At 46.6% G+C, this 16120-nt stretch overlaps 1 protein-coding gene across 2 annotated transcripts in view; it reads right to left on the bottom strand.

Annotated features, from left to right (window-relative positions):
• Nucleotides 1-16120, bottom strand: part of mgmt (O-6-methylguanine-DNA methyltransferase) — a 531759-nt gene that overhangs the window by 209303 nt on the left and 306336 nt on the right. For both annotated transcript variants that reach the window (XM_070875024.1, XM_070875023.1), the window contains one exon: nucleotides 14852-15012. In XM_070875024.1, coding sequence (XP_070731125.1) covers nucleotides 14852-15012 — 161 coding nt within the window. The remainder of the gene's footprint in view (nucleotides 1-14851; nucleotides 15013-16120) is intronic.

The raw sequence follows: 16120 nt of genomic DNA, 5'->3' as shown, positions 1-16120 counted from the left end.
CCTTTGTATTGGATGCATTGTTGGCGTTTCAGGGGCCGAAATTGCCCCCCGTTGGAAACAGGATGCATGCACCCCATTTCTGTTGTTTTTACCGGCGAGGTGGATGAGGTGGCCTCGAGTGAAATTCCGCTCTTTGGCTTCTTTTTTTCCGCGGACCGAAAGTCGCTTATAATGGGGGCGGTAATGCAGCGGTGAGCACACTTGAGGGGCGGAAGTTGGGAAGCGGTGGAACGTCCACCACTGAAAGGAGTTAGATGAGGTCCTTACTGCTAGGGGGATCAAGGGGTATGGCGAGAAAGCAGGAATGGGGTACTGAAGTTGAATGTTCAGCCATGAACTCATTGAATGGCGGTGCAGGCTAGAAGGGCCGAATGGCCTACTCCTGCACCTATTTTCTATGTTTCTATGTTTCTATGTTTCTATGTCAGTCAGCGCTGATGACATCATCATCACGGTGCTGTGTCATCATGGCTGTCCCCTTCACTTAAAGGGGAGAGCCTGCGTGGTTTTTAAAGTTCGGTCCACTGGGCCACCAGGGAGGGTTTCGGCCGGGCCAGCGGCCTGGCACCCAAGAGGGGATGTCAGGCTGCCTGTTGGCGGCCCAGCCGAACCCGGGGCATAATTGTTGGCGCGACATGGCAGTCGGCCGACATAAAAAGAAACATGGCGGCGGCGGCAGCGGCAGTACGTCCTCCCCTTTAATGGGAGCCGCACCTCCATTTTAGAAGGCCACAGCCTCACTGCACCATCTCAAAAAAGCAGGATTTGGCACTGCCCGGCGGGAGGAAGATTTTCTCGGTGGAATTTCGCCGTCGGGGGTGGGGGGAGGGTGGGGGAGAACAACGGCGGTGCGTACTCTGATGGCACACTTAGGATGGCTCGACATAGCGGAGCGGTGGGGGTGGTGGTGTGGGGAGCGGGTCACTGCGGGATACCACAGGAGCGCAATTTTGATAATGGCGGCCATTAAACGGAAAATTGGCGGCCATTGCACTCCACAGCGTGGCCGCCGATTTCCGGTGTTAACAGGCCTTATGGGAAGGGGCAATTTTGGCCCCTAAATATTTTTTGGAATGCAAGAATTGTTGGGAATTGTCCCTTTGCAAAGGTGGAACTGTTGGGAATTCTAATTATTCATTCTAATGATGGAACGGTTGGCAATTAAATGTGTTGGAATTTTATCCAATTGCACATTTTTGTGAATAAGGAGATTCTTTGGAAGGATGGGAATGCTGGGATTTAATGGATGTTTTTGATTGCTATGATTAGGAAAGCTTTTAGAATTGTTTTGTCCACTCACATTTTCAGCATCAGTTGGTACATTTACAATCATTTAGATTGGCTTGGCAGTTTTGTATAGTTTTGAGGGCTGAGTAATTCTACACACCCTTCCCCTGCTGTATAACCCAACTCTGCCTTCCCCTTGGCCCCCTCCAGGCCTCTAACCCTATCCCATCTTCCCCATGACCCACTCAGCTGTATCTTCTTATTTTAGTCTCTTCTGGGGTACAACATTCCAGTGTTGCCTGGGACTTGGTCCAATTATTCCTCACTCAAATGTTGTTCATCTTGACTTTCTGAGAGGTAAATTAGACCCCGCCATGCCCATTCTCTGGCACAGAATGGGGGAAAAAAGCACCAATTTTGTGGGGCGATGTCTTGCGCCCAAACAATGCCTGACACCATACTGGCTCATGCAATATATAGGCATCGCTGGCAGTTACCTGAAACAAGCTTTCGGCCCAATGTTCCTTTTAAGCTGTGCGGTCGTGCAGTGTTCCAGGGGTCACAGTTTTTAAATGGAAAAAAACGCGCGTGCGTGGAATTTTGAATGGGCCGTGTAGCCCGTTAAAGAGGCTGTGTAAAAATTGCAGGGAACACTGATTCGGCCCCCTGATATGCTCATGCGGGGCCTAATGCCTGTTTCACGGCCCTGCTCTGTGTGCAGAATTTACTGCACTGAGCAAACTATAGCCAGTGGGAGTTTGGGGGGCAGATGCGACGGTGAGCATGGTGCGGAGAATTCTGTCTGAGGGTACAGCGAGGGTTCAGGCACAGGAAGCCAGTCAGTTTGGTGGAGGGGGGGGGGGAGGAGTTGCTGAGAAGAGAATGTGTGTCAGCTGGAGGGAGAAGGACAACAACAATTTGTAATTATATAACGCCTTTAATGTAGTAAAACGTTCCAAGGCGCTTCGCATGAGCATTATAAAACAAAATTTGACACCGAGCCACATAAGGAGATATCAGGGCAGATGTCCAGAAGCTTGGTCAAAGAGTTAGGTTTTAAAGAGTGTCTTAAAGGAGGAAAGCGAGGAAGAGAGGCAGAGAGGTTTAGGAAGGGAATTCTAGAGTGTCATCATCATCATAGGCAGTTCCTCGGAATCGAGGAGGACTGGCTTCCACTCTTTAAAAATGAGTTCTTAAGTAGCTGAACAGTTCAATACGAGAACCACAGACTCTGTCACAGGTGGGGCAGATAGTCATTGAGGGAAGGGGTGGGTGGGACTGGTTTGCCGCACGCTCTTTCCGCTGTCTGCACTTGATTTCTGCATGCTCTCGGCGATGACGCTGGATCTGCTCTGCTGGGCAGGCCACATTATTCGCATGCCTCACACAAGACTCCAGAGTGTTGGGCCTAGGCAACAGAAGGCACGGCCACCAATGATTGAGCAATTATAATCAGGGATGCTCAAGAGGTCAGAATTAGAGCAGTGCAGAAATCTCGGAGGGTTGTGGGGCTGGAGGAGATAACAGTGATAGGGAGGGGCGAGACCTTGGAGGGATTTGAAAACAAGGATTTTAAAATCGAGGTGGTGCTTAACTGGGAGCCAATGTCGGTCAGCGAGCACAGGGGCGATAAGGCATGGGGAAGGTAGGAGTGCCAAAGAAGAGGAATTTAGGTCAACAGAGGAGTAACAATTGAAATACAGGAAAGCTAGACAGTGAAACAGGCATTAGGCCCCTCCTTAGCATATCAAGGGGAGATTTCAGAGATATAGGAAAGCTAGGCAGTGGGAGTGGAGCATGGGATGCATGGAATCGGAACCACTGATTGACACTGATCAGAATGGGTGGAATAGGATAGGAGGCCAAAGGCACCTGTGAAGAGTGACTTTTCCCAAGGAGTGCACGGGAAGACTGACCTCGGGAGCAGGAGTTGGGCAAGAGTTGGGCTGTCAGAGTGTTGTGAGCCTGGGACTCCCATTAACGTTTCTGCTAGATGGTTTTTCGAACATAAGAAAGAGGAGCAAGAGTAGGCCATTCGGCCTTTCGAAAGTCCCTGGAGACAGATGTGAAAAACAAACACACATGTTTGAAATGACACATACTGTCATTGACTGGAAACATTAACTCTGTTTTTCTCTCCACAGATGCTGCCTGACCTGCTGAGTATTTCCAGCATTTTCTGTTTTTGTTCCGAGAAACTTAATGATTAACAGTAAAGTTGACCAGAACTGGCTGTTTGTAAGCCTTTTCTCCTTGCTGCATTTCTCTGTATGGGTGGAAAATCACTGCATAATAACTGCCATAATTAGAAGCAATTAAGATAATGTGAGTGTACAGATTTCACATAAAACCTCAAAGCATGAACTTTTCAACTTTTTTTAACGTAACTTTGAAAGCAAGATTGACGTATACTATATACTAGCTAATCTCCTGCAAATACAGTTCTCAAGTATAGTAGGACGGCCAACCCAGATACAACTGAGGAACAGTCTTTATATTTTGTAAATATTCCAAATGATCACAGCGGTCACCTTTGATTTATACTAAGAATCAAAAATAAACATTATTCATTTGGTAATTATTGTTGCACATCTATTTATTAAAGAAAGGTTGATATATTTTCTTAAAACAGAATTAACTTGCATTTATATAGCTCCTTTCACAACCTTAAAGCGCTTCACAGCCAATGAGGTACTTTTTAAGTGTAGTCAGGGTTGTGATGCAGGCAAATGCAGGAGCTAATTTGCAGATACAGCAAGGTCCCACAAACCTGTTGAGGGATGAATGTTGGCCAGGACACCAGGAGAACTCTCCTACTTTTCTTCATAGAGTGCCATGGAATCTTTTATAACCACCTGAGAGAGCAGATGGTTTAACATCTCACTCAAAAGGTGGCACCTCCGAAAGTGCAGCATTCCCTCGGCACTGTACATTAGTTTTATATATTTCTTTGTTTTAATTATAAAAGCCTCCAATCTTAGCAGATGGATAGTAAAGATAGATAGCTGCTGCCCCATTTAACACACAGAGATTTATTTATTTATGTACCTGCAAAGATTAAGGAAACCTTTTCCCCGGAAACAATTAACAGATATTTTGTTGGTGTTGGGGAGATCTTTTACAAACTTCTTTCAAAATTCTTCGACTAGAAAGGTGCACTACTTCTACATGCCAACATATACCCTTGCAACAGTGTAACGTCTGACTCACCAGAAAGAATGCTACAGTAAATTATTCCTATCATATTGGCCATGGAATTCCGGCCTCCCTGGGTCCGTACAAAGTTTGTACGGACCTGGGAAGGCATTGGAAAGCCGCCTATTCCAATCTGTCAAATTTCTGGCTTGACAGATCCTCCGCAGATCGGGAGCGAGGACACTTGTAAGTGCAAATTTCCGATATTTATGCATACAAATGTCCTCAAAAATCTTGGAGCCTGAAAAAGCAGGCGTATAACCTACTCTTACAGGCGCAAGTGTTTTAAAAAACACAAAAACATATAAAAATAAAGTTATTAAAACATATTTTATCATTAAAAACCCTCCCCACAATGGTAAGTTTATTTTAAAAAACTTTTTTAAAAATCGGGAAAATATATATATATTTTTAAGAATTAATAACTTTAATTTAAATGAATGTAGTGTATATTTTCTATTTTTTATTCGTGTTTTGGGTGTTTGCGGCTGTGTTTTGGGTGTTTGGAGCTGTTTCTCAATCAATGTAATAGGAGTTCCAAAAGGTCCTAAACTCCTATTACTATGATACTTTACCTGATTGGCTGCCCAGAGCCATGTGACACCAGCTCTAGGCCTGCGTACATCCAGACGTGCACGTGTTGCGACTGGCAGTCAGGCCACAGCATTGGAAAGTCGAACTTGGGCAACAGCTTAAGGTAGGTGTGTACTTTTTCTCTAAAATGCCCACGGAAGACCAAAACAGAATTTCAGGGCCAATATTTCTCGAGGAAGGAAGAATTATGCTGTTTTATAAGGATCGCATTATACCATTGTAAGGAAAAATATATTATTCTGCTGCTATGGTGAGTGTGTCCCTTTAAGGAGTATGAAGTCTAATTGCTGTTAAGTAAATACTGGATGAGGTCAGTGTTTAATTTCTATTCACCTTAAAGTCACAATTCTAGCTTTTTTTCAAGGTTTTATGAATTCACTCAGAGGCTGTAGTACTGTTGGCTCTTGCATTAATTTCAAATTTCACCTCCAGCAAGTTTGGGCTGGAACAGACATAGGACTAGACTTTGCCTTAGCGATGTTTCAGCCTTCATGATCGCTGGAACATTGGCCATTTTTGGGATCGCGACTTTCGGCTCAGCGATAGCCCAGCGATGTGAAATGGGCCCAGCGATAGCGAGGCGATATGGAAGGCAAAGCTTCCCAAGCAACGGCCTTCTGCGCATGCATTTTTGTTTGAAACAGGTTTTCCCGTGGTTCGGGAGGTCAGGAGCCATCCACACATGTGCAGAAGGGAGAGAGGGAGAGAGAAAACTGAGCAGAAGTATCATTAAAATATGTCTGACCACGAGAGTGGGCAGGAGGTGGAGGGTAGGAGGAGGGCCAAGCCCTTTTCCGATAAAGCGAATGAGACCCTTGTCAATGAGGTGCATTCTCGGTGGGCCCAATTTAACCAGGGTGGAGGTGGGAAACCTCCACCCCGGGCCTACCGCAAACTATGGAGTGAGATCGCCAATGTGGTCTCCGTGGTGTCGAACGAGGTGAGGGGGTCGGACTAGTGCCGCAAGCGCTGGAACAGCCTGGTTGCTTCGGCAAGAGTAAGTATGGATTTTATATTGTAATGATGCAAATTGTAATTATTATTATAAATATCCAGGATTGAAATTAAGCTTGTTATGCTTACATATTTATTACATATATTACCAGCTAAGATCTATACAGGGCTATGAACCTGCGCCCTTTTTAAGTCTCTCTGGCTGCTGTCACTTACACAGTGACCCAGCATGGACTGGGGGAGAGCTGCCCTTGCTCACTGTCTTCCCTGGGACACTCTGGGACATTAGCTTCTGGCATTGCTGAGATCAATGGAGATTGTAGTCGAGAGAGATGTTTTTGTCAAGCATTAGCTCCGAAACACGATCTTTGTTATAACCGTGTATCAATTGTGGATAAAAACCCTATTAGCATATAACGTTGATAACTGCTGTCTTTCCATGATATTACCTCAGTCAATGAGCTTTTATGCCATGCTCTTTTCATGTTTGCAGAAGAAGTTAGCAAAGAATCATTCCGTGCGAAGGCGCACCGTTGGAGGCCCTGCCCAGCTTACACCGCTCACGGAGCTAGAGGAACGGGCAGTGGTACTGGTCGGGGGCCACACTCTGTCGACCACCCGTGGTGAGGCAGATCCCTCGCTTGCATCACGTGAGCAATGTGTCAAGCAGTGTTAAAGTAATGTAAAGTAATTTCATTATAATATAAGAATGATGTCATGTTATGCAAGCAGCTATCCTGATTCCCATGCAGCTTCTGTGCTACTCTCAGGTTGACAAGAGATAAGAGCAGGAGCAGGCAATCTGGCCTTCTGTCCACTTCTCTGTCTGCTCCCCATAAACATTCACTCCCTTGTCATTCTATCTTTCTCCGACTGATCCAATCTCTAGAGCTCTCTGGGTCACTGAATTTCAACTTGGATTTAACACCATATGTACTACCGTATGATGCATTGTTATGTAACGTCTCTGGTCTCATTTATTGTATTATTTGCTGCTCCTCCTTCAAATGCCAGCGTAAAGCAGCGCAAGAATGTGAACCCTTCCGTTCTGACAAGCTCAATAAGCTCAATTGTGCTTTGCAGGTCCACCAACACCCATGCGCAGTGAGGCATGAGCGTAACCCCTCCCCCTCCAGTTGCAGGTGGCCCTCACTGCGGGAGGGGAGGAGGAAGAGAGCAGCGACCATGAGGGGGAGGATACCCGAATGGAATCAGAGGAGGATGCCCCTACCATGACCATGACCATGGCTGCTGTGGGACTTGCGGCCATTTTGTCGGTTTTGACTGTCGGTTCCGACTGAAGAGGTAGCGGGACCAAGCGGCGTGCAGCCGGCAATGCCAAGGCGTTTAACAGTGCACACACCAATCCCACGGAGGTCGGGTCAGCGAGGTCAGCGCTCGCCTCCTCTGGTCGATCGGATAGAGGGCTTGACCAGATTGTGCGAGGTGAGTGTCGCGATCATCTCCAGTCGTTCGTGGCGTTCACGAGAGACATGTCCCGGGTGTGTGTTTTGCAAGCGGAGGTTTCACAGCAGGTCCTCTTGGAGATGCTTGTGCAGACCGCCTCCATCGATGCCTTGTGGCATGCGTTGTTAGTGGGACACGGCACTGAACCCCAAGGTGCCACTGTCACACACTCCACGAGCACCAGCACACAAGTGAGTCAGGAGGAAGCACTTCCCTCTGACTCGGAAGGCGATGTCCCAGCTTCATCTTCCCCTCCAACACCCTCCCAACAGGCGATCATGCCACCAACACCCCCACCATGGCAGGAAGTCTTACCATTGCCCACTACACGCGAGCTTTGTCTCGGTACCCAGGGATCAAAACGGGGTAGGTGGGACTAGGACATGGGGGGGGCCATGGTTTGGAGGGAAACATAGCCGCAGGTTGGGAGGGGGGTGTTTTATATTGCTGTATTTTCTTATTGTTGTTGCTGTTTTTTAAATTTATTGTTGGGTGTTTGTTGGGGGTGGGGGTGGGGTTGGGGTTAGTTACAGTTGAAAAATCTAGTTAAATTAAAATTTTTTATTGAATTTTACAATTGTTGTGCAGTGTCTTCTAATAACGTAAGTTAAGGTAAAACATGAATGCAACTTTTGTACAACAATGGCCAGGTCAGATCAGGCAAGGATAAAACATAACTCAATGCAGATGCAACTGTTGTCTAACTGTAACTGTAACCGTGACTGTCCCCAATGTAAGTTCATGCAAAGCGTTCATTTGTGAGCTGCTGGCGCAACAGCTTTTCAGCCGCGTAACTCCCACGAGGCTTTTCCAGTCTTCCGGGGTGGGGAAACCATGGATTCCTCACCAGGCTGATTGTCCTCCGAGGTCCTCACCAGCCTACTCCTCCTCGTCGTCTGCCTCTTCCACCTCCACTCCTTCCTGAGGTGGACCGGCAGCCCCATCTGGCAATAGTTGTTCTCTCCTTATAGCTAGGTTACGCAACATGCAACGCACCACAATAAACTCAGCGACCTGGTCAGGGTGGTATTGTAGGCTGCCTCGAGAGTGGTCCAGGCATCTGAAGCGCTGCTTGAGCACTCCAGTTGCCTTTTCGACGATATTGCGTGTGACATCTGTGGTATCTCTCGTGGCTTTCGTTGTAACGCTTCTCAGCTTCCATCAGGGGATTACGCAGGGGGGGGGGGGGTCATGAGCAAGCTGGCAGGGCCATATCCTTTATCCCCCAGCATCCAACCATGACCTTCTGGCTGACTATCAAACAGGTCTGAGACAGAACTATCACGCAGGATGTGCACATCATGGATGCAGCCTGGAAATTTAATATTAACTGCCATGATTATTTGGTTGTGGTCGACAACGAGCTGCACATTCAGTGAGTGGAATCCCTTTCGGTTGCAAAACACCTCCGCGTTCTGTAAAGGTGCTTTCAGGGCGACGTGCATGCAGTCTGTTGCTCCCTGCACCTTGGGGAAGTTTGCTATTCTTGAGAAACGCAAAGCCCTCCTGGTCTGTGCCTCCCTGGTCATAGGGAAGTTTATAAAGTCCATCCTATGAGCGTAAAGGGCTTCAGTCACCTGTCGAATGGAGCAGTGTGTGGCATGCTGAGAGTTACCACAGATGTCGCCAGCTGAAGCCTGAAAGGAGTCAGATGCGTAGAAGGATAGTGCTGCAATAACCTTTACCTCAACGGGCAGTGCGGACCTGATGGAGCTGGTAGGTTGCAGATCCACCTTGATGAGCTGGCATATCTCAGCGATGACCTCCTTCTGGAAGCGTATGCCTCCTAAGGAACCTACTATCAGACAAATTGAGGTAAGATTGCTTTTTCCTGTAAGTTCATCAGTTGTACGTTCTCCTCCTCTGCCTCGACATTAGTCTGCCACCTCTTCGATTGGCCCCTTGACTAAACCCTTCATTTACCTCAACTTCAGACGCCAGCATGCGAGCCTGCGAGCATTTACAAGTCTGCGCACATTCAGAGGCTGAACTCCAGGATATAGTCAATATATTCACTGAGACATATGAAAGCATAGGCCTTACGCTTAACATCCGTAAGACAAAGGTCCTCCACCAGCCTGTCCCTGTCGCACAGCACTGCCCTCCAATCATCAAGATTCACGGCGCGGCCCTCGACAATGTGGACCATTTCCCATACCTCGGGAGCCTCTCATCAACAAAGGCAGACATTGATGCGGAGATTCAACATCACCTCCAGTGCGCCAGTGCAGCCTTCGGCTGTCTGAGGAAAAGTGTGTTTGAAGACCACCAAGCTCATGGTCTACAGGGCTGTAGTAATACCCGCCCTCCTGTATGGACCTGAGGCATGGACGATGTATAGAAGGCACCTCAAGTCGCTGGACGATGTCTCCGCAAGATCCTGCAAATCCCCTGGGAGGACAGGTGCATTAACATCAGTGTCCTCGACCAGGCTAACATCCCCAGTATTGAAGCACTGACCACACTCGATCAGCTTCGCTGGGCAGGCCACATAGTTCGCATGCCAGATTCGAGACTCCCTAAGCAAATGCTTTATGCAGAGCTCCTTCATGGTAAACGAGCCAAAGGAGGACAGCGGACACTCTCTAAGCCTCCCTGGTAAAGTGCGACATCACCACTGACACCTGGGAGACCCTGGCCGAAGGCCGCCCGAGGTGGAGAAAGTGCATCCGGGAGAGCGATGAGCTCTTCGAGTCTCAACGCAAAGAGCATGAAGAGGCCAAGCGCAGGCAGCGGAATGAGCGTGTGGCAAACCAGCCCCACCAACCCCTTCCCTCGACGAATGTCTGTCCCACCTGTAGCAGGGTCTGTGGCTCTCGTGTCGGACTGTTCAGCCATCAAAGAACTCACTTTGGGAATGGAAGCAAGTCTTCCTCGATTCCGAGGGACTGCCTAATGATGACAAGTAATGGTAGAGAAGCTGCAGGCCCCATCACAATCACTATCACTGCTGTTATAAATGCCTTTTGTACTAAAAAAAAGATAAAATATAAATTATAAATATATATATATATATATACATATATGTATAAATGTGAGTGGATCTATCAGTAAAAGACCCTTAAATAACTCACAAATTATAAACCCCTTGTTTAAGCAGCCTCCTCACTTCCTCCAATGTTCAAAATGGTGTCCGTAATGCCGAGTTCTGTGAGGAAGGCCAGGCAGCTTTTCTCCAGCGATCAGTCCGGTGATGTGTGGGCGATGTACCGAAAGTTGCGCTGGGCGATGTGTGGGCGATCACCTCGGCGATGTGACACGAAAGTTGGGCCGGCAATTTTCCAGCGATGTTCCGGCCCAACTTTCCACTTTTAAATCAAAATGGGCGATAACCTGCCTTTTTGGGCGATACATGGGCATTAGCCCAGCGATCTGAAGTGGAAAGTCTAGCTCATAGGCCTAGAAATTCAATAAGGCCCGAAAACCACGGGGCAATATTTGCTCGCGCCCATTTATAAAGCGCAGGCAGCATATTATTTTGGTGCTGCCTGCTGATTTGAAAGATTTTAGCGCACAGCCCAGTGACGAACGCATTGCTTCAGGCTGCACATTCAGCGAGAGGCCCAATGTTGCATTGCTGTAGCATCCCTGGAGCAAGGCAGCATTCTCTGAAAGCAAGGTGAACTGCCTTCTGAAAAAAAGCCATTCAAAAATACGCAGTCTTCAACTCTAAAAGCTGAACTGCCTTCTGCATGTAAACAATGGTAAAAGTACTTCAGCACTAATGCAAACAGCACTGACCCAACAGGCCAGAGAAAGTCACTCCTGATCTCGCACACAGCATTCCAGCTTTGTGCAGGTGGCCAACATTGGGAGAGAGGTCCTCAACGAACGTAGGTCCAGGAGGCCCTCTAAAAAGAAGGATGTGGGACCAGATCACCGAGGCCATCACTGCCAGCAGTGTCATCCCCAGGACCTGGTTATAGTGTCCAAAGAAGCTTCATGACCTGAGGCCAGTGGTCAAAGTCAGTGAATGCATCTTCAAAAACCATCTCCTACCAACTGCACCACTAGCCTCACACACTGCTCAGTGTATGACATCCCCCCCCACCACCCCCAACACTCACCTATTAACAATCGCTACCAAAACGAGGCACGCCTCACATACATGGCTTCACCACATCCCCTTGGAGGAGACAGTGCTGGCTATTCTTGACAGGGACATGGCTGAGCCCTTGGCCAGCGGTGGGGCTGAAAGAATATAAGATGCTGGTATCCTCGTACGTTATCCTCCTTCTCACATCCCACTTTCCCCTCATCCCACATTATCTTCTGATGTGCAGGATGCACACGGTGTAAGCATGCACCCCTTGCTTTCCTGCCAACCCGTCACCACTAGTGGCGCAATTGGTAGGAGATGCATTCACTTTCCACTTCAGATCGCTGGGCTAATGCCCATGTATTGCCCAAAAAGGCAGGCTATCGCCCATTTGGATTAAAAAGTGGAAAGTTGGGCCGGAACATCGCCGGAAAATTGCCGGCCCAACTTTCGTGTCACATCGCTGAGGTGATCGCTGAGATGATCGCCCACACATCGCCCAGCGCAACTTTCGGTACATCGCCTTCCTCATTTCAGATAATCAAGAAATCCACCCTGCCCAGCCAGTAGAGGGGATGGAGGTGGAGGTGGAGGAGAAGAAGAAACACCGGCACTCGATTTCACACTCCCAGCCACCAACTCCTCGAGGTCATCCTGCAAGGCCATCTGCAGTGTCCCCCACTGAAATTCAGCAGCCTTCCACCAGCCATGCTGCAGCCACTGGGGTAGCACTGCGGGGCATCACGAGGATAGACAAAGGCACATGCAAGACTAAGGGAATGCACAAGGGTGATTAGTTGATTTTATTTATTTAATATTTGATGCATATATGGATAAAGTTGGAATGGAAAGTTTGCTTTGTGGTGGCTTTTATTTCAGCATTGTGGCCAAGAAGACGCTGTGATGGTCAGTAACAGTGAGAAGGTAAGGTCTGGGACAAATGTTGAAAAGGAAATGGGGGTTGTGTTCACTGGTACCACAGGCAGGTAATTCAATCTGGGATATCCTGGCCAGAGAGGGACTGTCTGGTTTGCCTCCTTCCTTCTGCCTCCTCCTCTTCTGCTTCTTCCTCTTCCCTCTGCGAGCAGCTTGTCCCCTTTTCTGCCTCTGCTTCATCTTCAATTGATGTTACAGCCCAAGGGGGACTGAAACTAGAGCCCCCAGGACTGTGAGTAAGTGCTCTTCTCAGAGACCTTCGTCTAACATCCAAAGCCTTGCAAGCATCCAGCAGCACTCCCCGGACACTTTAACAACTTTTATAAATGTTCTGCACCAAGCCACTACTCCAATAAAATATTTAAAAACCACTCCAAAAGCTGAAATCAAAACCTACCTGAAACATGTGTGTATCCCTTTAAGAAGCGCTGACAGCGTCTCTGTACAACTGCTGCATGCAAGTTCTTCCATGCATGGGTTAGCAGAGAGTGGTATGGAGTGCGACAACATCCAAAATTGCAGTTGTGCGTCAATTCAGGCGTTGCATGCCAATTAATGTGACGATCTGCATGTTTATATTGGAGAGGCGGCCATAGGGATGAGTGAGAAGTTTAAAGTCATTTAATTTTAATTTGAGGGTTTTGGGGACTGCAAGCCAATATAGGTCTGTAAGAAGCGGTGTGATGGGTGAGTGGAACATTTAGTTGCAGTGTTTTAGATGAGCTGAAGTTTACAGAGGGTGGAGAATGGGAGAATGACCAGGAGAGCATATGAATAGTTGCGTCTAGGCGTAACGAAGGCATGGATGAGGGTTTCATCCGGTGTTTGGTGGGTTCAGAGCCGGGGGGGGGGGGGGCACGCTCTTGGGATGGGGGGTGGGCTGTTTGGGGCTGGGATTGGGAGAGAATTCTTCACTTGGGGAGTTGTTGGCCTGTGGGGTTCCCTGCCACAGAGAGTTGTTGATGCCAGTTCGTTTGATGTGTTCGGGAGGGAGTTGGATGTGGTTCTTGCGGATGGGGGGGGTAGGGGGGTGTGGAGGGGGCGTGGGGGGGGGTGGTACTGGGGTGGGTGATCAGCCATGATCTTGTTGAATGGTGGTGCAGGCTCGAAGGGCCGAATGGCCTACTCCTGCATCTATTTTCTATGTTTCTATGTTTCTATGTTTCAACAGCAGAGAGGCAAGATGGGCAATGTCATGGAGGTGGTCTTCTTAATAGAGAAAATATGGGGTCCAAAGGGCAAATCAGGTAAGGGGCAAATAGTACACCGAGGCTGTGAACAATCCAGTTCAGCCTGAGAGAGCGGCCAGCAAAGAAGATGGAACTGGTGGCAAGAGTATGGAATTTGTGGTGGGGCTGAAGGTGATGACTTTGGTCTTCCCAATGTTTAGCTCAAAGATATTGTGGCTCATTTAAGACTGGATGGGGGCAAGCAGTCTGATAACACAGAGATAGTGGAAGGGTGGACAGAGTTGGTGGAGAAGTACAGTCGGGCACATCTGGAAGCTGACCTCAGGTCTGCAGGCAATGCTGCCAAGGGACAGCATACAAATGAGGAAGAAGAGGGGGCCAAGGATGACTCCAGATGTAACAGAGTGGGAGGGTTGAACAGCCATTGCTGGCGCTTCTTTGGCTATGGTCAGATAGACAAGAGTGAAACCAAGCGAGGGCAGTTCCACTGAGCTGGACAACAAATAAAAGACTTTGTAGGAGGATGGTGTAGTCGACCACGTTAAAGCCAGCAGAGAGGGTGAGAAGAATGTGGAAGGATAGTGCACCTTGGGTAATCTCTCGCTCCCCCTCATGGGCATAATTAAGTCACTTCCACTTCAGTGACACAATGAATGGGATCAGTAGGTTGTGAAAAGCACTACACATACACAATGTCACCAGAGCACAGCTTTATGATACCATATGAAAAAGGAATACTGATTAAAAGTATCTGTTCCTAGGCTGCGCCTCTAATGAGCAATTGTAAAACATAAAACTGGGTAACAGGGGTGACTAACAAACTCTAAGAAAGTGTTTCTTTTGCAACATTAAGATTACGTGACAATTCAGCAGAATATACTTCCCCTTTAAGGAACACTCAGATATTGGCAAAAGGACAATACAGGTCAACAATAAGCTCATTGAAAATTTTGTAGCTATTCAGATGTGCTTACATTCAGACCTTTCGGTCTGCATATGTCAGGAGTGGAACTGCATCATTTTCAGCTCTCATGCCAAAAAATATGCAACTGTGTGCCAAAACTAACAGAACCACTTGGAACAGTTAAAGAATCTTATCGTTCCTAAATACCCAATGTTATGTGCCGTGTCTCAAATTCACACAGGATAAAATGCTCCATTATGCTGTTGTCAATAAAGCAGGAATGTAATGCAAGTCAAAATCATACAAAGTCAAAATATTATTACACAAACACAGTCAGCAACAGACCTTGTTGAAAAACGGGATGGTGAAAGACAGGGCGAGGAAGTTCGTCCGTTGTCCAAGGTTCAGAGAAATAGGCCTGAAGCCAGGTCATACAGTATTTCACTGGTTCTGTCATTTCCTCTTGGCTTTCACATACTTCACAAGTAAATGAGGCCACTCTTGTCCTGCAGAATTAAGTGATAACATTTGTTCAGCAAGTTTGGCATTTGTGAACTTCAAAATGGTTTCGACTGCATGGAAACAATCTTTTGCAACTTTTCAATTTGACAACCAAATCTGAAGAGCAGCCTTCCAAATTGCAGATGAATAATACAGTTCCCTAATGATTAAAAAAACAATTACAACATACCGAGCATTCTAGTGAAAATTTATTCAAATGCTTGCTGCCTTATATTTTCTCTTAATTTTTTTCCATCAATGAACCCTGAGAGATTTGAACACAATTCATAATTTATGAAGACCAACTTACAATACTTGACTGCTGATTAATATGAAAGTTTATTTTTTATACCGCAGCAACACTGGTTGCATTCAACATGTCAAGTTACTTGTTCAGTAAAAGATAATTATTTATAGACATAGCTCCTTGGAACCATAATAAATCATCCACATACATCTACTTCCAAGCATGGCCTCAGAATGAAGTGTGGAATGAATAATTTTAACATGTTGCGAACACTTTTGAATGTAGTCCTGAATATTGTAAATCTGTTTGCAATTTTCTTTTACCAGTCATTCTGCACCATATTCACAATTCTGGTAAAAAATACTCAACTGCAATGAAGAAAAACAAAGCTATAAATAGCAGTAAATGTATTTTATTCTGTCTGACAATACTCACCAATTAAATGTGTTCTTTCTTAAGTTTATAATATGTTGACAATTTAAGAATATTTATTATGAAAATAATTAGATCATAGAAAATGTGTTTCCTGTAATTAAGTGACACCAAAACCTGTGTTAGAGTCAAGGAGCACAGTGACTTCCTATTGATGGCATTACCTCAGTAATTGCTGGTGAAATATGGACAGAAATATTAAGATAAAAAAATTGTTGCTTATGATCACAGCTGCGGAATGTTTAAGTTGATATCACCGTCTATGTGCTTATGATAAGCCCCACTTAAAGGCAGAGGTCAAGCTAATTTGGATCAGTGTGCTTGGAATTAATGTGAACCACTTTTATTATTTGTTCCATTTACATGGCAGCTTAACTATCATTTGCACAAAGAAGTTTTCAATTTGTATTAAATGGACACATTGCATGAAGTAA

The sequence above is a fragment of the Pristiophorus japonicus genome, chromosome 3, assembly GCF_044704955.1.
Source record: "Pristiophorus japonicus isolate sPriJap1 chromosome 3, sPriJap1.hap1, whole genome shotgun sequence".
NCBI classification, from domain to species: Eukaryota; Metazoa; Chordata; class Chondrichthyes; family Pristiophoridae; genus Pristiophorus; species Pristiophorus japonicus.
This window is presented reverse-complemented; position numbering and strand designations above follow the sequence as displayed.